The following is a 23,902-nucleotide window of genomic DNA, read 5'->3' as shown; positions in this document are numbered from 1 at the left end:
TGTATAGTTTCTACTCGTCAGCACCTGTTGTTTTCCATTCAAAGTTAATATATAAATATGATCTCTTGAAACCTGATATCCAGCTTTGTTTGCTGTTTTCATTCTCCTTTTTTTCTTCAATGTTGCCTCATTTTGATTATTTTAAGCATTTTTTTTTTCAACTACCGCATTCCTCTGTGACAATCACTAAATTACACACACACACACACATGCACACATACATACATATACATACATATTATATATATACTGAGTATGTATATATATACACACACACACACACACATATATATATACACACACATACATATAATCAAAATATGAAAGTTCTGCGTCGGTGTGGTTATAACTAGATATCAAGAGTACGAACTTAGGAGTCAAATAAAAACACTGCAGAAGCCAAAAAATTGGACTGACGTTTCGGTCAAAGACCTTTATCACAGGTCTTTGATAAAGGTCTAACCTTTGATAAAGGTATTTTGACTAAACCGTCAGTCCAATTTTTTGGCTGCTGTGGTGTTTCCTAAGTTCTTACTCTTGATTATCATATATGCATTCAAAAGTGTATTTATAACAACATTTGTGATTGATTGACATGGATGGTATTATGCAAAATTCACTGATTTTGCCATAATCTATGGGCGTAGCCTAAACAAATCAATGTTATGAATACAATCTACTCTACCAAATGATATAAAATCCCATTTCATGATCTATTCCAGCCACTGTACACTCCAATTACATCCATGACTAGAACTTGTGCAATTCTCTGTACCTCAGTGTCATCACTTCCGCAAAAACACATTTTACACATAAAATGCTTAAAGGAGACACAGATATATGAGGCCAACATCAAATTACATGTAGTATGATATGAATTAATTTAATTCAAAAAATATTAATAAACACATACATATTTTGATAAATATATACAATATCTACATTCCATACATGTCACAAAATTGCACTTTGGAACACAATAAAGCGTTATTGTTCTCCACGAGATAAAAATCATGAGGCCCTTGGTTTTACAAATTCAAATAACAAAATAAAGTAGCTGCATAGATCGAGACTGTAATATTTCAGTCCCACAGCCTCTATTTGGTGTGATGTTCACAGTTCATACTCCGCTCTTCTGACACTGTAGTTATTGGTCCAACATAACCAGAGACTCCAACTCTCCCGTTTTCGATGGGAGATCTCCCGCCGAAAACCCATTTTTGCAAAATCTCCCGTTCTCCCGCTTGAGAATTAATTTCTCCCGCCCTGGCTCTTTGTCTCCCGTTGGAAAGGATTTCTTACTTATTCCTATCGAATGTTGGAAAAAATAAGCCTTAGATAGCACCAGAGAGCATCTAGAACCCTGGGAATTTCACGCTTCGCACACATCAAGTTGGAGTCTCCCGTTTGCTAAGGGTTTCAGGCGGGAGAATCTCCAGATCAGAAGGTGCTTGGGGTTGGAGTCTTTGCATAACACATAACAGACCTAACATCTTGTACATTGCTATCTTGGTAAAACAGTTCCTACATTTTCACTGCTGACATTTGGCTGGACCAGAATCTTCTGTACCTCAGCAATAGGTACACCCTCTTACACTCCCTAGTCCCACACATAACATTTCATGTGTAACTTTGCATCAGTCTCTTAACCTTCCTGCTTTCACAATACTGCATATTAACCCTAACTAGGCCGGGCTATTTAAGTAGATCATAGAGCCGGGGGGGGCCTCCCAGGCCCCCCCTCCAGATCTCAGCCGCTGACCGCGCGATCGCGACGAAAATTGGCACACACATTGCCTATGATGTAATCTAAAGTACTACGAAGTTAAATTTTTAAAAAATTATCATTTATGCTAAATTATGCTAATTTATCCATGATGCATGAAATCAGACAATTTGGTATAAATCACTAAATAAAGCTCAAAATGGACACATCTTTTGTGTAAATATTCTTTTTAGTGTCCTGAGCAAATATAAGAAAAAAAAATTGTGCCATCAGAAAAAATTTCTTAAGTATTTTATTGTTTTTTGAATTTCTTATGTATTTCCTTTTTTTTACTTTATGTTTTTCATTGTTTTTTCGATGAAACTTGTCCGCGACATTGTTACGAACAAGAAAATATGTTATTAATTGATTTTAATCAATAAAACCCAAAAATAATCATACTTTTATGAAATTTGCCTGTAAGCACAGTTTGCATTGAAATTGTAAACGAATTCATGATTTTTGAGCAATTTTTGGTCTGACATGCACGGACATATTTATGCGCAACTTCGGAACCGCGCACCCGGGCGTCGCAAATTTGGTGTCAAAAGATGCGGAAGACTTGAAAGAAAAAAGTGATACATCGCACGAAACGTCGAGGGGGGGGGGGGGGCCTCCCCCCCCCCCCCCCCCCCCCCCCGGCCTAGTTAGGGTTAAACATTCTATGAGCACATCAAATGTACATGACCACAATTTCCCTTGTCCAGCAGGTAAATTGATTTCGACTGACAGCTTCCACAGATGTCATGGGTTGATACTACCTCTACACTTCGAGATGGTGTATCATGTGAATACTCATGGCTGCCTTTATACGGTAATCTTTTGTTTCTTAATCTAAAATCTGAGTGACAAATCTTAGTTTTTGCTATCAAAGCAAACAATACATAAAACACATTTCAGTGAGACTGTTGATGTATCTTATATCTACCTGAGGGGAGAGGCGGCAAAGTCTAAATCGCTTTGATGGAATCTTCAGGCCCACATATTACATTCCATGTGGTGCTAACATGATGGACTCCTGGTCATAAGAACAGGGAACTCACAGATTGGCTGTCTAGAGGGAGCACCACTCCCTGTCGCTGTAGTTCCCTGAGAACCTCCAAGATTGCCTCCAGCTCTACTCGGAACCTCTGGATCTCCAAGTTCTTGCCTTCCAGGAGGCTCTTGAGCTGTGAGATCTCCTGCTCCTTCTCCTCCGATGCACTCAGAGCTGCTCTCTCCACCAAGACTCTCAGATCTCTGTCTCTCTGGGTGTGTCTGAGGGTAGATGGAGGGCATTGGAAGTAGAATCATTGTGAGTGTGTGTGGGGAGAAGTCTCTCTGGGTTTGTCTGAGGGTAGATGGAGGGCATTGGAAGAAGAATCATTGTGAGTGTGTGTGGGGAGAAGAGATCTGGGGACATCAGGTGTGTTCCTGGTTTTTACACAAACATTCTCCTTGGGCTTTTGAAAGTTATTTCGTAGCACAATATTTATGTGAAGGATAGTGCCATTGGGATCGTGCATCATTAAGAGATAAACAAACACAAAAGTCAAACTAAAGCTCCACCACAGAGCATTAATGCTAGGCTTTAAACTTTAAAAAAAAAAAACTCCCTTGCAGTTCTGTTTTATTAATTGGCCCAAAGCATACAATATATGAAGTATTCCCTTACAGCATGTACCCCTGTTACACCATATTCCCTTTCAGCATGCCAATACAACTTCGTACATTCATGACTTATAACTTTTAATGCAATACAGTGGACTCCCGTTATAACGAAGTCCTCGGGTCCGGCAGTTTTCTTTCATTATAACAAAATTTTGTTATAACCAAACAAATAAAGAATAAAAGACATAGAGTGGATAATGTTGCGGCCTGAATTTTAACTTTGTTGTAACCAGAATTCCATTTTAACTGTGTTAGCTATAACAGGAGTGCACTGTAGCAACATCCTTTCAAAAGTTACTAGAGTTGAAAGTGAACAGCGTTTAAAGGGTTTTTAAGAAATGAGATGGGGCCTCACAGACTTACCTTTTCACAATATTCTATAAAAAAAGTATTCTAGAAAAACTGCAAAAACTGCAATTTTACATTGATTTGATGATCTCAAATTTTAAGAATATTGTAAAAAGAATTGCTCCTTAAAAAAAAAAAAAAATTCAGATTGACTATGTTCACCAGTTTCACCTTTTTGGAGTCCTCACAAACGTGAAATAAGGGCATGCAACTTCTTGTTGGTTTGTGATGCACGGTGACATATTACAACAAATCAAAAGTAAATCAATAGTAAAAGTCAATAAATTTTTCACCTGCTTTCCAGAGCAGCAATCTTGGCTTGTAGAACCTCAAAGTGTTTCATCTCCTGTGAGGGATGAAAAGAAATAGGTTAATGATCACTAAATCTGTAAATTATGGTCCTCTCAAACAGAGCAAACACTCTATGAGCAAAAGCATAGATTACTTAATACACAAAAACATATAGTATATTTAATGTCCCTATATTTCAACTTTGATGGGAATACTGATACAAATATAGTTACACCCATCATGTAGTTTCATCATTTAGGACACAAAGAGTAAGCACAAACTTTCCATTTGATCTATAATGCCCACATGTTTTGAGTGTTTAGTTCTGGTTTTTTTTTTTTTTTTTTGAAGTTGTTCGTACATTTTGTTGGACATTGTTCAAGAGCATGAAAATGCTGCATGTGTGGACTTATATATATGAGTTTTTATCATTGGAAAGGCAGAAATCAAATCTAATCAAATAAAATCAAATTAATCAAACCTCAATGTAGGAAGAATCAAGACTGACAGAAAAACAGACATGTCAACCAATAGTGAGGGTCAAACATCTATCCTGTAACACAAAAACAATGCCAGCATCATCTGTACTATTTCTGCCTATTGAAACAACAAAATTTAAACGTTTATCTTCCTGTGGAGTACATAAGAAGGTCCCAAGTAAGAAATGAGGCTGAGGATGTGAATGAGAGTGAGAGAATGTTTAGGAGAGAGAGAGAGGAGGTGACTTACAGGTGAGTGTGTCTCCCTGGCCTCCCGTAGCTCCTCCCTCAGCTGCTCTACCCGAGTCTCCATCACCCTCTCCCTCACCCTGGAGGCTGCCAGTCGATCTGTCTCCAGACGAGACTCACTCAGCTGGTCCTGTAGCTCTCGGATCGTCGTCTGATGGAGCGTTAAGTATCAAGGTAATCCATCCTTAAACATGTTACTCTCCCTTTACCTTTGAATCATTCATAAACCATTGCGTATCTCTTTCACTAAATAACCCACACTGCTTGGTTCACCAAACTACACCTGTGCTACACATAGCAGGCTTCTTTAGCTACATGGCGCAGACAATCTGAACAACATTCCAGAGAGAAGGGCTAGCAGCTCCCTCCCTAAATCAATCTGTGGATATAACATGCTCTATGTGGGATAAAGATAACATTCATACACTACAGGAGAAAATTGATGCATGTATTATTTTGGCAAGCCAACTGGAAGAATCCCTTTACAAGAATCATATGTTGTATATCATGCCTATGTACATTATTCACTCATCTCTCTTTTTGTCTCTCTCTGTAGTTCTCTTCCTTTATTCCTTTTTCATGTCACATGAGTATATTCAGTTAATCTATAGACTTTTGATTTAAAAAAATCTCCATGATTCTAATCAGAAGCTTTCTTCCTGTTCCATACTCTCTTTACTTCTTTTTAAATTCTTTTTCATTTTTCTTGTTTTTTTCTTGCCATCTCATTCCATGTTACAATAAGGACAAAATATTGCCAACTCTATTATTGGCTAATATCATAGGAATTATGTCTCTTTTGTCATATTTCCCAGTATTTCCCCCACCCCCATCCTGCAATTTCAAGGTGAATAGATATCTCCCCCCTCCTATTCTCTTTCTCTCTTGACTTCACCCACCTGCTGTGCCTGCACCTGATTGGACAGTCTAGATATTCTCTGCTCTGTCTGTGAGGGCGCCCTCTCTGCCTGAAGTCTCTCCATCTCCATCTTGTGTCGTGACCTCAGCGAGGTCATTTCCTCGGCAACCCTCTCTCGTTCCTGTCTGGTGGCACTCTCCATCTCCGCCAAAGAGGCGTTCAGTCGCACCCTCTGCTGCTCCATCTCCAGGGTGAGGTCATCCAGCTAGAAGCCATGATCAGAAAAGATGATTTTAGAACCATTAACCCGTTGAGGACTGGCTGATTTTGCTACAACACACATTTCTCATTGACACCAGCACATGTATACTCGGGACTCTTGTCTAAGGGTTAAGCACAGCTGTTTGGTGGTAAGATAGAGGTACAGGAGTTGTGTGTTTGTGCAGAAAGTTTTTATATTATGTAAGTTCTGCATCAAACAAAATTTACAATTCAAAAGGTAGAGTTCGAACATCAGACCAATAATGCAATAGTGAAAAGAAAAAAAAAAATCTCTATCACTGAACACAGTGGTTATCTAATAACACAAAATGCCTTCATTTTAAATGAAAATTAAGCTGAATTCAAGGCAAGCAACTGACCAACACTGGATAATGTCTAGTTGATCAGGTTGATGATACATGTACTGCAGGTAGCTTATACATTGATATTTTGAAGTCTGGTACCGGAATCTTGCTCCAAGCTCCAAAGTTGGCAGCTCCTGGCTTTTAAAGAGGATGCAGTATTGTGCCATACCTGGTGTTTGAGTCTCTCATTCTCCATGAGTACATCTGATATGTGGGAACCAGCAAAGTTCTCAGGAATGTAGGGTTTACTGCCTGTCACCTTCTCTCCATTCCCCTCAGATTTCCCATCCTGCTTCCTTGACTTCTTCGTCTTTCCTGATAAGATAAACATATGTTCCAAAAATGTATGATTGACAGCAATGTGAACTGCTTGACAGTGGTAGACAGAAAGAAAACTGTTAGTCTTTATTAAAATATGTGATATTAGCGACATTCTATGAAAAAGACATGCAAGGCATTTTACACAAGAAACACTTCAGAGACTTTAAAATAAAAGATTACTCTTTGACAGTCCTGACCTGATGTCAGATTGAAAGACTCATTGATATTCAAATCACTGCAAGCACTCAAATGTAGTTATGCTTTGACCCACTATGACCATTCAAAGAACTCCCTGTATGGGGTAATGTGTTCAGTATTATCACTGTGCAGTCATTGGACTGATATGAGTTGACTGTCTCATGCTGTCAAATTACACTAGGTAGCAAAACAGGCAATCTGTAACAGTAGAAATTTTCATAATATTGAAATATTTGTGCATTTCGTGCAACCATAAACTAGCCCAAAATATAAAAGTGCGAAATTATTTTTGCTTACTGTATGTTTCTGTAGTTGATGTCTTGATTCCGCAGAATTAAAAACACATGAAACTCATCTCACCCGGTCAAATGTGAAAAATTACTCATGCGAAAAATACCCACTTTTACATTATTTCATTATATTAGATGTGGTCATGTTTCTTTTCTAGAGTTCGTAGGAATATAAACCTTTATTGCCCTCTCCTGTACTCCAAGCTCTAAATCTCTCCTCCATCAACTTGTCCACTGTGGATCGCAGCAACTCCAACTCTTTATTCTTGGCTGCTAGCTCTCTGAAGATAACAAGAAAAAGACAATTTATACATGACACATGGCACAAAAATGGATTACTAAAAGAAAAGCACCTTTTAACTGGCTAGGCATGATGGCGTGAATTGAAAATGCTATACATTTTATGCACGCAGAGATAAATAATGCTAACATCAAATAATGTAATGTAATGTAAAGCTGTTATTTTTGCCAGGGTTTAATGTTCTTGAATACACGAATCACAGTTGGACCATGAATTTAACAACACGCCAACATGTCACCATGCCCTTAGGTATTAGTGGGCATATGAAGGCCTCTGTGTCAATTTGTGTAAACAACATCTCGCGAAAATGTCTGTGACCTCCTCAGTCGCAAAAATATCTGTATGCAAAAATAACAGCGTACACAGAAGCAGGCTTACTGGAAAAAAGGTGTAGATAATATAAATAATATATGTCGATGAAATGTAAAGCTCGTGCAGCATGAGGAATGTTTAGATCTACTCAGCTTGAAATGCATCTTGTATTCCAGATATCACGGTTTTGTTATACTCTTGGGCTGTCTATGATGGCAAACAAAGCTAAAAGCACAATTACTCACAATTCATGGTGGGCCAGCTTTGCCTGAAGGCCTTTGTCCACTCCTCCTTTCTTGCTCTCTCCTTCCTTCCCTCCTCCTCCTTCTCCTCCTTCTCCTCCAGTCATTGCTGTAGAGACAGCCTTTGCTAGCTTCCTCCTTAGCTCCCCATTCTCCCTCTCGGCCTCCTGTAGCTGCCTCCTGCTTCTCTCCTTGACTCCCTCTAACTCCTTCTCTAGAGCTGTGAGACTGGTGTGAGGGTGATATGAGAGCTGTCTCCTGGCTACAGTCTCCTCCAGCTGTGACTCCAGAGTACTGATGCGATCCTCGTATCTCACCTTCATCCACAAAAATTATTGGATGTGAAATGGTGTGAAAAAAAACCCAAATTGAATGATAGCAATGTCTCATGATCATGTCATTCTTATTGTTAATACAGGAAGGACAAAAAGATCAATTTCATCAAGAGAAAGCACACAACACACATATAAAGAATAGCTTGTGTCAAAATTACGGATTCTCCAGCAAGGTGGAAAATCATAAGGTTTTGCTTCCTACTAAGTTGTTCCATTTATTTATAACGGGTAGATGCTGTTGCCTTATTTGAAGGAGAGGTTAATGGTCTAATGATAATGACAGCCAAATAGTTTACCGGGCAGCCTTGAAATGCTGTTTGAGAGGATATGAAATTAGCAATGGTAGGATTAAAAACAAAACAAAACATCATTGTCATGTCACCATACAATAAAACGAGCAAACAGAAATATATAATGCACTAGTATGAAATAATGAAGATAAGTTCACTATGAAATAAAAATATGTTGTTCTAGACTATTGCACCCAAGGGGTTCTCTGCTCTCATCTAAAATGACCTGAAATGTGCAATCATTGCTCTATGACAAATGTAGGGAAGGCATATGATGTATGAAAAAACAAACAAACAACCTGGATACAATTTCTCATACATGCTGAAAAAAACTCGGTAACACAAATTAGCAAAAGCATAAACCATGATAAATTTAAAAAGGGGGTGGAATTTAAAGAACATCATCTCAATGAGAAAACAGTACATAATCAGAAATCTAACTTTCTATTACACACAAGTTAACCCGTTCCTCCTGCAATTCTCTGAGAGCCCCCAAAGTCCCAAAAAGAAATTCTTTTGCTAGTCAACAGAAAACGGAGAGGTTGGTAATTCACCTGTGCGAAAGCAGTCAAGTGGTACATGTATCCCCTTCCCACGGTCAACTACATACACGTGTGTATAGTAAATGTTCTCGCAGCCAAAAGGCTGAATTGCAACATTTGTTCACAAAGACATATTACTACAATACAAATTTGATTAAAAAAGAAAGTATTTACAATTTTCAAATCATTCATCACTATTAAAAAAAAAAACACCAATTGACATTTACAACATCATTCATTATAAAATCTATTACATTCACTACATTCAACACACTGTACGTGACGAATAAACTGAATAAAAGAGACCCATGCGCTTACTTCCTTTCCACACATTCTATTCACATCTTCCCCCTCCCTCTCTCTTACAATCATACACGCACTTTATACACGCACTTTATACACGCACGCACAAATACAGGTACTCTCACAAACACATACACACAATCATCTCTTCATCACATCCAATAAGTGACTCTCAAACACACGAACACATAAACACATACAGACACGTACAAATTCTCATTCTCTCACCACACAACATTACTATTTAGAAATTATAACTGTACATTTGTCACGCTTGCACTGCACGTGCCATAAAACAATGAAAATATCAATCAGGTGCAAGGTATGAAGAGCATGTGCACTGATGGGCTCACAGACTCTTTTGTTCTACACAAAACAAGGCACCTGAGGGGGTCAGCGAACACAGAAATCTACCTGAGCTCCACCTTGATTGCTGCGTATGGCTTCATACGAGTTTTATATCAAAACAAGTGCAGACTACATTGGAAAAGGTTTACTGTAATATATACAGTTTTCCTTTGGAAACAGAACAATTGCTGACAGAAGAAACTCTAATCGTTCAATCAAAGCTATTTTTCTGGGAAGTATAACACAAATTAACATGAATCTAGGCCATTAATGCAGGCACTCTTGTCTACAATTCGGGAACCTGGTATACCAGGTTCCAAAAGAACAGGTTAATCACGCAACATCAACCCCGGTAAGGAGGCTTGCTATCCCCATACACACCTTCATGGCATCCCATCTGAGTATGTGTGCCAACTTTTATCACTGGCTATACCCATAACTCACACACTGAATATTCAGTGTCTCTTTATGTAGATTAAGTGCAATTTATCAATGATCAGTTGCAATACCTTCATGGCATTAAACTTCTGTTCCACCACCCTCAGTCCTCTCCGACCCTCTTCCTCTTTTCCTTCCAGCTCCCTCTCCAGCCGTTTGACCTTATCTTCCAGAAAGGTGATTGACCTTGGTTGACCCTCCAATGACCCCTGTTGTCCCTTGGGGTCAGAGGAGGAACTCGAGGCTGCTGCATAGATGAGTGCGGGGAGGGAGTTTGGATGACGCCGCCGGATGATGTCATTCATTTCCCGAACCTGACAGGGTCACATCCATTATCAATAGAGCATTAACTTGCATCCATTTTAAAAGAGTTCAGAAAATCATCATGCACGATTGCTCTGAAATAGTTTAGTGATAACTTTCTGCTGAATATGGAATGTGATGTTTTGACAGTGTGAGTTCAGTGCAGGGATGTCAACCTTATAAATGGCATTGCTGAATTCTGATGGCTGAAAAAACAAACAAAAAACATATTTTGAGTGAAAAACAGTATTTTTACTCTTCCTGCAATTGACAAGTGCAGCAATTGAATTAGAAAACTAGGAATTTTCTATGAAACTTGTAGAATTTTGGGCAAAACACAGTAATACAATTTTGTAAATACTGCAAAAAAATGACAGTTGGCATCTCTGTCAATGCATTACCCATACAGAATAGAGCTTCTGCTACAGATAATGAATATTATAATTCATACGTAGCACAGAAAATAAATGCAATCTTTACAAATTCCTCCATTTTGAACACGATTTAGAGAGAATTTTCTCTTTTGCTGGCAATAAAATTCCAAGTATCCTCAAACAGCTCATTTTGCAAGCTTAGATTAATTTTAACAATTCTTCAATGATTGATTGAGTAATCAGTTTGCACTCAGTATGTATCAACGTGACAAATCACACAAGGAAACATTAAAATGGACTATTAAATACCTGTCTTTCTAGATCCTGAATTTTCTTGGCATCTGCAGCTCTCTCCTTGGCACGTCTCTGGGCCTCACTAGTCTTACTGTTACCCTGGGTAAATGATTGGGAAAAGGCATCATTGCTCAAACTGAAATAAAGAATGCCTCACTTACCTATCTCCCTAGGCTCGGACTTCTCACAGTCCTATCACAGACTACATCCATATGATGGAATCATGAGGTCATCAAACCACAGAACACACCATGGATAGCTCAAGACACGATCAGAATTGGTGGCCTTACCTTATAATATATAATAATTGTCACTAGGATTCACAAATAACTGAGAAATAAACAACAGTCCTAAAAAAAGGATAAAGAAATGTACACCTGTACTATTAGAAAATGTTAGTCAATATCTGAACACTTTTGTCAATGCTGAAACCTTGAAACATTTCCATCAAATGTGCATTAAACCATTGAGGGTGAGTCCCGATTATACTTGGGCAAATGTCTATGGGACATGTGTGTTGTAGCAAAATCAAACCGTCCTGAACAGGTTAATGATGCATGAAGTACTTCAGAAACTATATCTAAATGCCTCCAATGTATGAATCATCCTTTGGGGCAACAAGACCCTGCAACCTCCTTTTCGTTGTCGTTGTTGTGGCTCTTGTTGATGTAGTAGTAGTAGTAGTAGTAGCAGCAGCAGCAGCAGCAGCAGCAGCAGCAGCAGTAGCAGTAGTAGTAGTTGTTGTTGTTGTTGTTGTTGTTGTTGTTGTTGTTGTTGTTGTTGATGTTGTTGTTGTTGTTGTTGTTGCAAGACACAGAATGCTCATCATCTCACCTGGGAGCCTCCCTTCTTTAGCTTCTCCTTGAGGTCAGCGATCTCTGCATCCTTTTCTCTCAGTGCTGCTGAATCCCGGTCCAGGAGTTCCTGATTCTCACCGTACCATCGAATCTTCTTTTGCAGGGATTCAATCTCTCTCTGGTACTTCACCTGAAGATCCTATTAGTACATGTTTTGGTATGTAAGAGAGAAGAAGTAATGAGAGAATTAATAACTCTAACACAGTTTACATACACATGGAAGGGGAGCACTGTCAGACAAAATGGAAGCTACAACTTCATATTCTCAGTACAACTCTCATGGCATATTAATCTTATGAACCCATGCGCTAATCATCAGCCTTGCCACGGCTCGCTGATTGATGTTTCTAATTCAATCAAAACAACTTTGCTTCTCAGCGTAAGTTAGTAAACCCATTCTCCAGTGCACATATACTACAGTCCCACTGATAAGACCATTTATTTCCTGTTCCACATTTAGTTTCTTGACTCCTGTCGACTGGCAAGTAAAGTATACAGAGTGAAGTGCCATTCCTTATACTACGAGAAGCATGAGTCAAGGGGTTAAAGGTCAAAAGACTGTACTGACCTGAAAATCTGTCTGGTGTCCATTTCTCAGCTGGTCAAGCCTCTCCTGCTGCCTAGTTTTCTCCCTGACCAAACCCTCGATGTGTTCCTCCAGCTCCTTCTGACCCTGGGTCAGTCTCTTGACCTCTGACCTCAAGGATGCCTCCCGAACCTTCAGCAAATATCACATCCAATATCTTACATGAGTGACAATTTCATCTAAGAGTGCAAAACTTCAATGAGTACAAAACATAGCAGCAAGAATCACAGAGAGAGCAACAAGACAAACCAGCACCACACTCAACAACCTCCACTGGCTCCCTATCTGTAGCAGGTAGAATGCAAATGTAGTGGACTATTGTAAAGTTATAACCAAGTCCTCGGGACCGTCAATTTTCTTTTGTTATATCGAAATTTGGTTATAAATAACCGAACAACTAAAGAATAGAAACACATAGAGTAAATAATGTTGCAGCCTGAATTTTAATTTCGTTGTAACTGGAATTTCGTTATAACAGGAGTGCACTGTACTCTTTCTCCCATACCAAGTTTTCTGACTTCCTGTCCTGCTGGTTTTCCAAACAAACAAAGTGAATACAGGAAGGGAAGTCATTGTCATACATCACCTCATGCTCCTTGATTTCAGCCTGAAGCTCAGCTATCTTCCCTGCCCCAAGGACTGCTGTGTGTCCTGCTGCTATTTCCTGCTGTATCTTTGGTCCTGTGATGATCCCTTTATTCCTCAGGGCTCTATCCTTCATCTCATTCAGTTCCCTTCATATGAAATATACAGACACTATGTATGTGACCTTTCACCCTAGTATTAGCCAAGTGACACAAGTGACTTATACACATTGACATCTGGAGAAGCATAACAACTTCAAATCTTTGAGATAAAGTTTGATTCATTCGTTATGATCTGACGGTTCACTTATGCTACTACTACGCTTTAAAAAAGGTGACAGAAGGTAAAATTATTTATAGTTTTCTGCATGTCCTGAAGGATAGAAAAGTTACTGTCCAGAAAACCTTTACTGTCGTATACCTTTCAAATCAAGAATGTGTCTGCACTTGTTACAAAGCAGATCTGCATGCATTATATGTATTTCATCATCCTTTATGCTTTTCTGTGTGAAGTGCCCATTAGATACCCTGTTGATGACTACCACAGGTAATGGTGCAACTTAATATCCCTATAGTTTTTATAAACCCATTGCAGACATGTCCTGGCAGTTCTTTAGGGGAAATGCATGTTAGAGCAATATCACCTCGCCCTCGATGGATTAAATCCACCATTAAGGCTTAGTAAAAAGGCCAGTAATGGGGACTTCACATTGTTAAAATTGTCTTAAACATTAAATAAAAGCTCACAGCACAGATACATGAAATTATTTAGAAGGTTGTATGTCCATGAATTACTCATATCGAATGCTAATGAACACATCTTACACAGAAGGGATAAGAAGGAGCTGATAAAACATACCTCAGATTACCAACTTCTGTCTGCAGACGTTGGTTTTCTCTGAACATCCTCTCCTCATTCTCTCGGTTGTTTGTCTGTAACTTTTTAGCCTCGCCGTACAGACGCTCATTTTCCTGCTCCAACATGCCAAGCATCAAAACATAAACAATGCAAAGGTGTCTTATGAAATATATCCGCCTGCTCTTGTAAAACATCACCAGAAAGAAGTTTCTTAATACTTATCACATAAACTTCCAGAAACTTGACCATACGCTATGTAACATCCAGTAAAAATTAATACTGATGCCAGTAGATGCATACACATATGATTATGTACACTCAAACACTCACTTATCTGTTCATACAAGTCTCAGTGCACAAGCAGGCACATAAACATATGCACACAGCAATGAATTTACCTTCTGTCATTTAATGTGTACATATGAAAATAATGATAAGAAATTCATTACACAGTATCATACATGAACTTGCATTACACAATCACCAAAAAGTCATAGGACATTGTAGTCATTTGCAGATTTGAAAGAGCAGACACCAAACTTCAAAAATAGCATATAACTTTCTACAAATTGACTTTCCCAATCCATGTAAATGATAGAAAAGAAAATACATTCTCTGATAATGTGTTAGTGAGAACTAGGGGTTTCATGTCACATTTATGTTACAAATATATCCCAATTTTTCTACAGGCAAGTCATAAAGTAAGCAGTGACAACTACTAGGCAATGTCATATGATATCTGATATCAATCTTTCTCAGACTAGTGTCACTATAAGCAATGATTGCCCACTCTAAAAAGTCAATCATTGAAGTCCCTCCATGAAATCACCTTACCTGCTGGTAGCCCTGCAGTAGAGTCTCCTGCTGGACTATCTCTCTCTGCATCAACCTTATCTGTTCTTCTTGACTGGTGCCCTCCGGAGTCTTACCAGAGACAAGCTCCCTCCTCCGAACTTTGTCCTGATCTTCTTGACTGTTCAGCTTCAAAGACAAAATAAAATAAAAAAAGGAATGATAGTACCTTACTTTATCTCTCCTTCAATTTCATGCCTTCTTTTTATCCTGAAAAATTTGATAAAGTCTATTTAAAATTTTACATGTGACCTGTATCCTCATGTTTATAGTGATTTATGAAGACATAACACTCTTCAAGCAGTCATAGAAATTTGTAGAACTTAAAGGACAAGTCGACCTTCTTACACATGTGGATTGAGTGAATGCAACAATATTAGCAGAACACATCAGTGAAAGTTTGGGCAAAATTGGACAATCCCTTCAAAAGTTATGAATTTTTAAAGTATCTGCGTAGTTACTGCTGGATGAGAAGACTACTACAGTGTATGATATCATATGTGTGATCTTTTTCATCTTGTAGCAAATGTTAGCACAGTAAATCCATACACTGTACACTAGTACATCCACATGTGGATGGAGCAAATGCCCCCAAATCCTGATATCATATACAACTCATTTAGATTATGACCTGAATGTTGCCAGTGTGTTTCAATAGTCAATGCAGCATCTTGGTGCTCAACTCACTTTGGCCAGTAAGACATAGTTGTCCTGTTTCAGCTGAAAGATTTCCTTCTCATGGGTCAGCCGTAGTTCCTCTTCCTTACGAGCAAACTCCCTACGGATGTCGGCGATCTCTGCCTTCATCTTGGCGTTGAGACGTCGTTCCTCTTGCCACTGTTGCTGCCATTCATTGACCTCAGCAACTAGAGCCCTCTCTCGAGACAGAGATTGGAACTTGGCTTCACGCATGCTGGCTGAAAGGATAGGTTCCTCTGAAGATTTCTATGGAAGTGTGTGGAGCACAGTTGCACAGGAAACACTCTTGAACACATTTATTTGACAACTGAGCATTTATCATAACTGCAGATCTTTTTACAAACCTCCATTGGATGTCACTTTATATCTTCAACCTAAAATCTCTCTTGATTAAACCTCTTCTTTTTAGAAATTGATTTCAATTTGTCCCATGAAAAATATATCCTGAATACTGCTGCAGTAGTTTTCAGACAAGGAATTCCTCGCAGGCACTTGTCGTTGGGGATCTATCACTGTTCAGATATCTGACAGAGTGAAGGGGATCTATCACTGTTCAGATATCTGACAGAGTGAAGGGGATCTATCACTGCTCAGATATCTGACAGAGTGAAGGGGATCTATCACTGTTCAGATATTTGACAGAGTGAAGGGGATCTATCACTGTTCAGATATCTGACAGAGTGAAGGGGATCTATCACTGCTCAGATATCTGACAGAGTGAAGGGAATCTATCACTGTTCAGATATTTGACAGAGTGAAGGGGATCTATCACTGTTCAGATATCTGACAGAGTGAAGGGAATCTATCACTGTTCAGATATCTGACAGAGTGAAGGGAATCTATCACTGTTCAGATATCTAACAGAGTGAAGGGGATCTATCACTGTTCAGATATCTGACAGAGTGAAGGGGATCTATCACTGTTCAGATATCTGACAGAGTGAAGGGGATGTTTCACTGCTGAGATAGGAGACTAAACTATTGCCACTCCCGCTGGATAATCACATTTCCATCATGTCAAATAAACTGATCCTTCTACCTGTGGGGTGTATTGCACAACTTTTAATCCTAAATATATTCAAAAAGTTAAATGAAATACCTTCAGAGGTGGCGTTTTCCTTAAAGTGTCTCCAAACTGCTCTTGTAGATACGAGGCAAAGGATTCCACAGAGGCCAATAGATGGCGCTGTGACCTGTCATCTTGGCCGTTACGTTTAGGGACCTCTGAGCCTGTGTAAAAAGCGAAGCAAACCACAGCAGACATGAATCATATAGGATGATATGAGGCAAAACCATACAAAACATGGAAATGCAAATCTATATTTTGATGGTATTTTACAGCTCCACGGGGCTGCATTTGACTACAAAAAAAGTTAAATAATTGAACAAAATGTCATATAAAAAACCAGAAAATGTTAAATTGACTGCAAATGAATTCACAATGATAGGATTATTTTCTAAAGATGATATCATTTGCTAACCTTTGACCTTTTGCTTGCCAATTTCAGCAGGTGACCATTTGGACTTGGCAGCAGACTTGGGTTTCCCATAGCCAGAGCTCCTGATGTGAGCATAGCGGCCCTTGGGCTTAGATGGGCTGCGCCTCTTGCCCTGCCCCTTGGCTGGGGAGGGTAGCTGAAACTCAGGCCTAAGGGAGTCCAAGTCTTCAGCCTGTCACAGATAAACATAATATGTTCATACTGTTTATCCACAATACGTACTGCAACATTCTATTCTAATCTCCATCTTTAAAGACCAGTAGCATGGAGAACCATGCCTGCCAGATTGAATCGATCTTCACTCGAAAACTGTGACTAGTGCAGGCCTACTACAACAGCCAAAACTGAAGCGTAAACTCATGGGTAACATTCAACTCCAGTCAAGATTTTTCAGCTGAATGTAAGCTGCATAATTACACTTCTATACATAATTCATCCCCAATAATTGGGCCAACCTTTGCAACACACAGTCATCCCACACTACCAGGTCATTAACTTTTCTATTCCATGTCTTCAGATTGTCATGACATGCACACATATTGCCCATTTATTCTTTCAAATTGTTCAATAAAAGTTACACTTGTCAAAACTTTCATCTAAAGACTCATTACTACCTAACAGAAGCATGGGGGTCATAATGAGGAGAGTGTTTGCATCACATTGCACAGACACTCACAGTGAAATACATTTGTTGTATGCAATTTGCATTGTACATACACTGGTTCTTGGCTAGGTTGTACAGTGTGATCATTAACATTTCCACTACCGTTGCAAACCCTTCTCAATCACATTCTGGATCGCAGTTAATTTCATTTAAAATAATTAAAACCTTCTGTCAAACAATGCTCGAAAATTTGCATATTTGTTGCTAAGTTGGGTGTTCAAAATTCTTCCCACACACATCAAATGCTAGTCAAATACCACAATGGGTATGTGGTTTGTTTTCTATCATGGCATACAAATCACTTTTATTCTAAAGATAACATGCTGAGATTGTTTACTTGACCTTATAATGGTTCATGAGAAGTGAAAATGCTAGCAATGTTTGAAAGTTAGAATAAACCACACCACAGTCATCCACTCACAGTGGCAGGCTGAAGGTCGAATCCCCTGGAGACTGGTGAAGCTGGCTCAAGAGCAAAGCCTCTCATTTCTTGTCCTACACCCACAGGGCTCAACATGAACCCCCTGGTCCCACCCACTCCCTCATCCTCATCGTCACCCTCCTGGTCATGTGATCCAGAGTGGCTGTCTTGATTGGCTGGTTGAAGGTCAAAACCTCTCTGCTCTGCATTATCACTGGACAGAGCACTGACCGGATGGAGGTCAAAACCCCTCACACCATCTTGACCGTGGTCTGTCAGAGAGAAATAAAATAAAAAACTTTGGGTCCACTTCAAAAGGACTCACATGATCAGGAGCACTGCAGTAGGTATTTCCATAAATTTAGAGAATTATTACCCAGTCATGTCATTACTGTCTATGGGCACTCTCTTACACAAAGATAACCAAGCTAGAATGGATGCCTTTTAGGCTTGACAGCCAACACTGCTCATCATTCTAGAACAGTTCCACAAGCAGCTTTTCCTAGGTACAGACATGTTTGTCGAAATCTCATTAAAAAAAGGGTTTCATTTGGGATAGCACACTAGATACTCTGATAGAGGCAAATGGGCCATTTTTCCAATTTATAGGAGCATGTAATGAATTGTTGGTTGAAAAGATCAACACTTAAAAAAACAGAAAATGGAGTAACCTTAGTCATCAACAGAATAGATCACAAAATAAGGCAAATAATGTTGTTGCCCTCTTTGCATAGGATAGGTACATTGTGTATATTTGAAAATCACATTTGATTCACCATGCTACACTCTTGGACTTCTTACACACTGCAAGTACGTATAACATCAAGCTGCATTAGTCCCACACTTTCACATCTGATGCATGCAATACATTCGAAGTATGAACAAAGTTGTGTAAGAAAGAGTTATATACGAAAATTAACAAAGTACAGACTTCTATGTCTATTCTCAACTGGTCTTTATTGTTGTTGTTATTGTTGTTGGCTTCTGTTCTGCTTTGCTAAACGTTTTTCATAACTTAAAATGCCTGGTAGCAGATTTGCCTGGTAGCAGATTTACATCATGAATATCACATTACATAGCTCACATAGCTGAGTGTTTATTGTACATCCTCGTATCAAACTTACTGCTTGCCCTCCTTCCTTCGTTGACCTCATTTATGATATCCTCCACTGTGCGCTCTCTGGTTGCCTTGGTGACAGAGTCATTGATGTTGTCAAGGAGATGGAGAGTGGGCGTGTCTGCTGCTTCCCTCAGTATAGCCTGCAGTGCTTCCAGCTCACTTGTCGTACCAGTGCTCAGTCCTTAGGAAAGAGACAGCAAATATATATAAGAAAATGGAAGATTAAACGAGAACTTACCGTTTGAAGTTTAATATTAATTTTATGAGTAATTGGAGGGTGAGATTACGTCATATATGAGATCCCGCTAGTGCGCGCGCCACTCAATATTAGAAGCAAGAATGTGACCACTGATGTAGGAAGATAACGAGAGATTAAGTTACCGTTTGAAATTTGGGGGAGGGTGAGGTGGGACGTAATCTCACCCTCCAATTACTCATAAAATTAATATTAAACTTCAAACTGTAAGTTCTCGTTTAATCTTCCATTTTATATCGTAATTTCGTGAGAGATTACGTCATATATGAGATTTCAAAGCCAGTGGTTACATTCTCGAGGCAACCCCCCCGAAAAGGGGTAGGAAGCATACCTTACAAGAGGTTCCATTGCAAATCTCATTCAGGTTGAATGCTGCAGAGATATTGTGTCTCCAAGAGTTCACAAGTTCAGGCAGTTCAAGACATGTCTGCCCAAATCTTAGGGCTTCACAGTCTATTTTTTGATAATTGTTTCTACAAAGGTTTTCTCAGCAGGACAGGGCTTGTTGTAGTACTTGCGAAAGGTTCTTTCGTTGGCCCAACCGGCTTGCGCAAGTATTTTGGATACTGGGAATTTTCCTTATTGGCTGCGGAGGTAGACGCTGCCCGAGTAGAGTGCGCCTTGTAGATCTCTGTATCAATACCCGCAGCCTCCAAAACCTCCTTAATCCAGCGAGCGATTGTTTGAGATGATACCCTGTGATACGGTTTCTTGTAGCTAATAAAAAGGTACCGTTCACTAGCTCTGATTCTGCGGGTCCTGCTGATGTATTCCTGCAAGTACCTGACTACACAAAGTCTCCTGTCTGGCGGGTATGCCTGGAGCTTGACACTGTGTGAGTAATTTCCAGGCTTGCTCTGTTTTAGGAGATCATGAAGGTGAAAGGTGACTGCATTATCTCTTAACACCATACCATCCAAGCTTAGATAGTGTAATGATTGAATCCTTTGTGCTGAGATTAATGCAATAATCACACACAATTTAAGCGTCAATTTTTTCAGGTCCAAAATGTGCGCTGGGGACCAAGAACGAAGAAAATTGAAAACAAGGTTAACGTCCCACATTTCCATGTATCTAGGCTTGGGTGGGCGTAGCTGAAAGACTCCCTTCATAAACCTCTGGATAAAGGGATGGTTTCCAACTGTAAACATAGTATCTCGAAGAATCACAAATGAAGATAGAGCACTCCGTGCTAAGTTTATGACACTGTAACCTGCCCCTTTATCGAAGAAAATGTCACTCAGGAATTCCAGGATAGCTTGAACATCCGAGTACAAGTAGTTGCTGCATTTTTTGTCACAAAATGCTTTCCATTTGTTTATGTACACTGCATACTGTTTTTTAGTCCCTTTTCTCCAAGAGGAGGCCATTACAGCAGTTATCCGTGCTTTCAATCCCGCATCTCTGAAGGGCTTGCACAGAACCTGCAAGCAAGAAGATCAATCTGAGTGTTTAGTGGGTGAGGAGTGTTAGAAACTGGCAATGTTAGTAAGGATTCACTCCTATGAATAACAAGTGGTTCCTCATTCATCATCCTGTTTAGGAGAGGAAACCATGGCTGGCTTGGCCATTTTGGGACTACTAGTATCGCAGTTGCATTATCAGATTTGATTTTTTGAATGCACTTAGCAACTAAGCAGAAAGGAGGAAATGCGTAAAAGTACCACTTTCCCCAATCGAGAGTAAAGGCATCAACAGCCTTGGCATGTGGGTCGGGCAACCATGTGACATAGTTCTCTACCTGCTTGTTAAGTCTGGAGGCAAATAGGTCTATTTCTGGTGTCCCAAAACGTGAAGTTATTTCTTGGAAAACTGTGCGGTCATTGAAAATTCTAGACATGCGGTCTGCCTCCACATTCAGCTTTCCTGGCAAGTGTGCTGCAGTGACCCAAATTTTACGAGTTTCGCACCACTGCCAAATCTCTCGGGCTGCCCGATCACAGTCAAGGGATGTAATGCCTCCCATGTTGTTAATGTACGCAACAGCAGTACTGTTATCTAGCCGTAACAAAACATGAATGTTTTGTGAATTAGAACAGAAGGACTTGAGTCCCATGCCAGCAGCCAGGGTCTCCAGATAATTAATCTTATTCTCCCTGGCTTTTTGCAGCTCGTCTTCATTCCATCTACCCCCTGTATGGGTGGTATGATCAGATGCCCCCCAGCCTTTGCCACTGGCATCCGTGCACAATTCGAGCATAGGTTTAGGGTGTCGTAAGGGTGAGAAAGTAGACTGCACATTGTCTGTCCACCATTGCAGCTCTTGTTTTGCTTCCAAAGATAGGCTCATTTTTCTGTCAAAATGCCCCTTATTCATTTTGAGTGCTTTGATTTTGTCCCTTTCTAAAGCCCTGTAATAGAGCTGTCCATACTGGACTGCGGGAAATGATGCTACCATTTTCCCGATAATTCTAGCCACCTGCCTGATACTGGGGTTTGCCATTTGCATAAGTTCAGTGCACAAGGACTGCATTTCCTCTGATTTGTTATCAGGCAGTCGAATTGTCATGGCCTGAGTATTGAGAATGAAACCAAGAAATTGTATTTCTTGAGTGGGGCATAGTACTGATTTTTCTGGGTGTACCAAGAACCCAAGTTGTGCAAGGATGCTAGTGGTTTCAAAAACCGTTTGCAATGTTTGATTCTCACTTTCTCCAATAATGAGTACATCGTCAAGGTATCCAATTACTACATGCCCTTGCTCTCTCAGTAATGTGAATACAGGTTTCAGTAGTTTAGTGAATAACCTTGGCGCCGTGCTCAGGCCATTAGGCAGTACTTTGAATTGCCAAAGTTGATTTTTCCAGGAGAACTTTAAGAACTTCCTGTGTGTTGGGTGCACAGGTACTGTATAGTACGCGTCCCGAAGGTCGACTGAAGCTAAGAAGCTATTTTCTGAAATGAGTTCAATAGCAGTATGGATATTTTCCATCTTAAAATGCTGGTACTGGAGATATTTGTTGAGATCAGACAGGTCTAGAATAACGCGTGTACCCCCGTCTTTTTTAGGCCGTGTAAAAATATTAGACACGAATTCTCCAGTTTCCATCTGGCACGGTTCGATTACTCCCTTGTCATGGAGTTTAGAAATTTCAAGATCAATATCAGCCTCTTCGGCTTTATCACACCGAAAAAGGTAAGGGGGTTTAGTTCTAGATGGTGCACCCATCTCTTTACTGAATTCAAGCCTGTAACCACTTACAGCATTTAGCACATGTGGGTCTGAAGTAATTTTGCGCCACTTTGGGAGGAATTGCTTCAGTCGACCTCCTACCATAGGTTCTACATTATTATGACATAGCTTTGCATAATCACTAGAATCAGATGTCATGTTTACCTCGTCAGTTGAACTGGAGGTTATCGTGCTCTCTTCATCCCTGAGCCCTGCTTGCTGCCGCAGTGCGGTTGGTGCTGGCTGGGATGTGTGAAGGTGTGGGGAGCCGACGGCTTCCCCCTCCCCTTGGGGCGCTGGCCTAAAAAAGCATGGCTGGTAGCTCCAGTCCACGGTCCTTTTGCACCTGTAGGCCTAGTGACATCACTTGTACTTGCACGAGAAGTAGTCCAGCCCGCGTCGCGGTACTGTTGGGGCAAATTTGAGCTTCCTGATGTAATCTTGCTCCTGCCCTTGGCATATGCACTCCTGCCATAGTCATATGGGCTGAAACGCTGCTTTTTGTATTGTCTGCTATGCTCACTCCTGAGGACACCCTCAGTTGCTTTTTGTTCATCTCTTATGTCTTTCATTTGCCTTCCCAGGTCGTCACCAAAAAGGAATTTGGAGACCGGGGTAGAGGGCTTGCAGAGATGCTGGAATTGATAACCAATGTCTGGTTTCATGAATTCCTTACGCAAGGAATTTAGCTCGAAATTCGCACTGCACAGAAGTGCTAGTGCATCTTGTTGCTGTTCAGTGATATCCTGTGCCGACACTGTATGTATGTAGGCATTGATGCCTCTCGTGAGATTCTTTTGGAGTCTCTGAAATTTGAGGTCTCGTGTCTTTGAAAAGGCAGGTAGCCCATTCCAGATTCTTTGGTTGACTTTCGGCACATCCACCAGCTCACAGTTGCTGGGAATGGGGTATTTAGTGATCGTTTCATCTACCACTTTGGGCTCGAGCTGGTGGGTCAGAAGGTAGGCTGTAGACTTAGCAATTTCTGGGTCAATGGGGGGACCAACTTCCTCAGCCACAGCAAATTTGGCTGCAATGTTTGGCACTTTCTCCACTACAGAAGGGGGAACTTCGCCTTCTTCAATATCAAATTTGTCATCACGACTATCCCCTTGACCTGGTTGGATAATCACAGAGTTTTCATCCATATCTCGGCCCAGAAATGGTGCCGCATAT

General features: G+C 40.1%; 1 protein-coding gene across 1 annotated transcript in view; it reads right to left on the bottom strand.

Annotated features, from left to right (window-relative positions):
* Window positions 1–2,787: 2,787 nt before the first annotated feature.
* The window catches only part of LOC139732287 (centrosomal protein of 162 kDa-like), a 33,643-nt gene continuing 12,528 nt past the window's right edge, over window positions 2,788–23,902 (bottom strand). The window contains exons 13-31 of the mRNA XM_071643159.1: window positions 19,303–19,479; window positions 18,179–18,450; window positions 17,076–17,265; window positions 16,694–16,824; window positions 15,584–15,841; window positions 14,879–15,025; window positions 14,045–14,157; window positions 13,188–13,335; window positions 12,584–12,733; window positions 11,993–12,154; window positions 11,174–11,257; window positions 10,259–10,501; window positions 7,935–8,248; window positions 7,254–7,357; window positions 6,437–6,582; window positions 5,682–5,906; window positions 4,784–4,933; window positions 4,057–4,109; window positions 2,788–3,022 (exon numbers count right to left, since the gene is read on the bottom strand). Coding sequence (XP_071499260.1) covers window positions 2,788–3,022; window positions 4,057–4,109; window positions 4,784–4,933; window positions 5,682–5,906; window positions 6,437–6,582; window positions 7,254–7,357; window positions 7,935–8,248; window positions 10,259–10,501; window positions 11,174–11,257; window positions 11,993–12,154; window positions 12,584–12,733; window positions 13,188–13,335; window positions 14,045–14,157; window positions 14,879–15,025; window positions 15,584–15,841; window positions 16,694–16,824; window positions 17,076–17,265; window positions 18,179–18,450; window positions 19,303–19,479 — 3,302 coding nt within the window. The remainder of the gene's footprint in view (window positions 3,023–4,056; window positions 4,110–4,783; window positions 4,934–5,681; window positions 5,907–6,436; window positions 6,583–7,253; window positions 7,358–7,934; window positions 8,249–10,258; window positions 10,502–11,173; window positions 11,258–11,992; window positions 12,155–12,583; window positions 12,734–13,187; window positions 13,336–14,044; window positions 14,158–14,878; window positions 15,026–15,583; window positions 15,842–16,693; window positions 16,825–17,075; window positions 17,266–18,178; window positions 18,451–19,302; window positions 19,480–23,902) is intronic.

The sequence above is a fragment of the Diadema antillarum genome, unplaced genomic scaffold (genome assembly GCF_040938485.1).
Source record: "Diadema antillarum isolate AM-2024a unplaced genomic scaffold, OU_Dant_1.0 seq00000409_RagTag, whole genome shotgun sequence".
NCBI classification, from domain to species: Eukaryota; Metazoa; Echinodermata; class Echinoidea; order Diadematoida; family Diadematidae; genus Diadema; species Diadema antillarum.
Note: the sequence above shows the minus strand (reverse complement) of the source record. Positions and strands in the feature narration are given on the sequence as shown.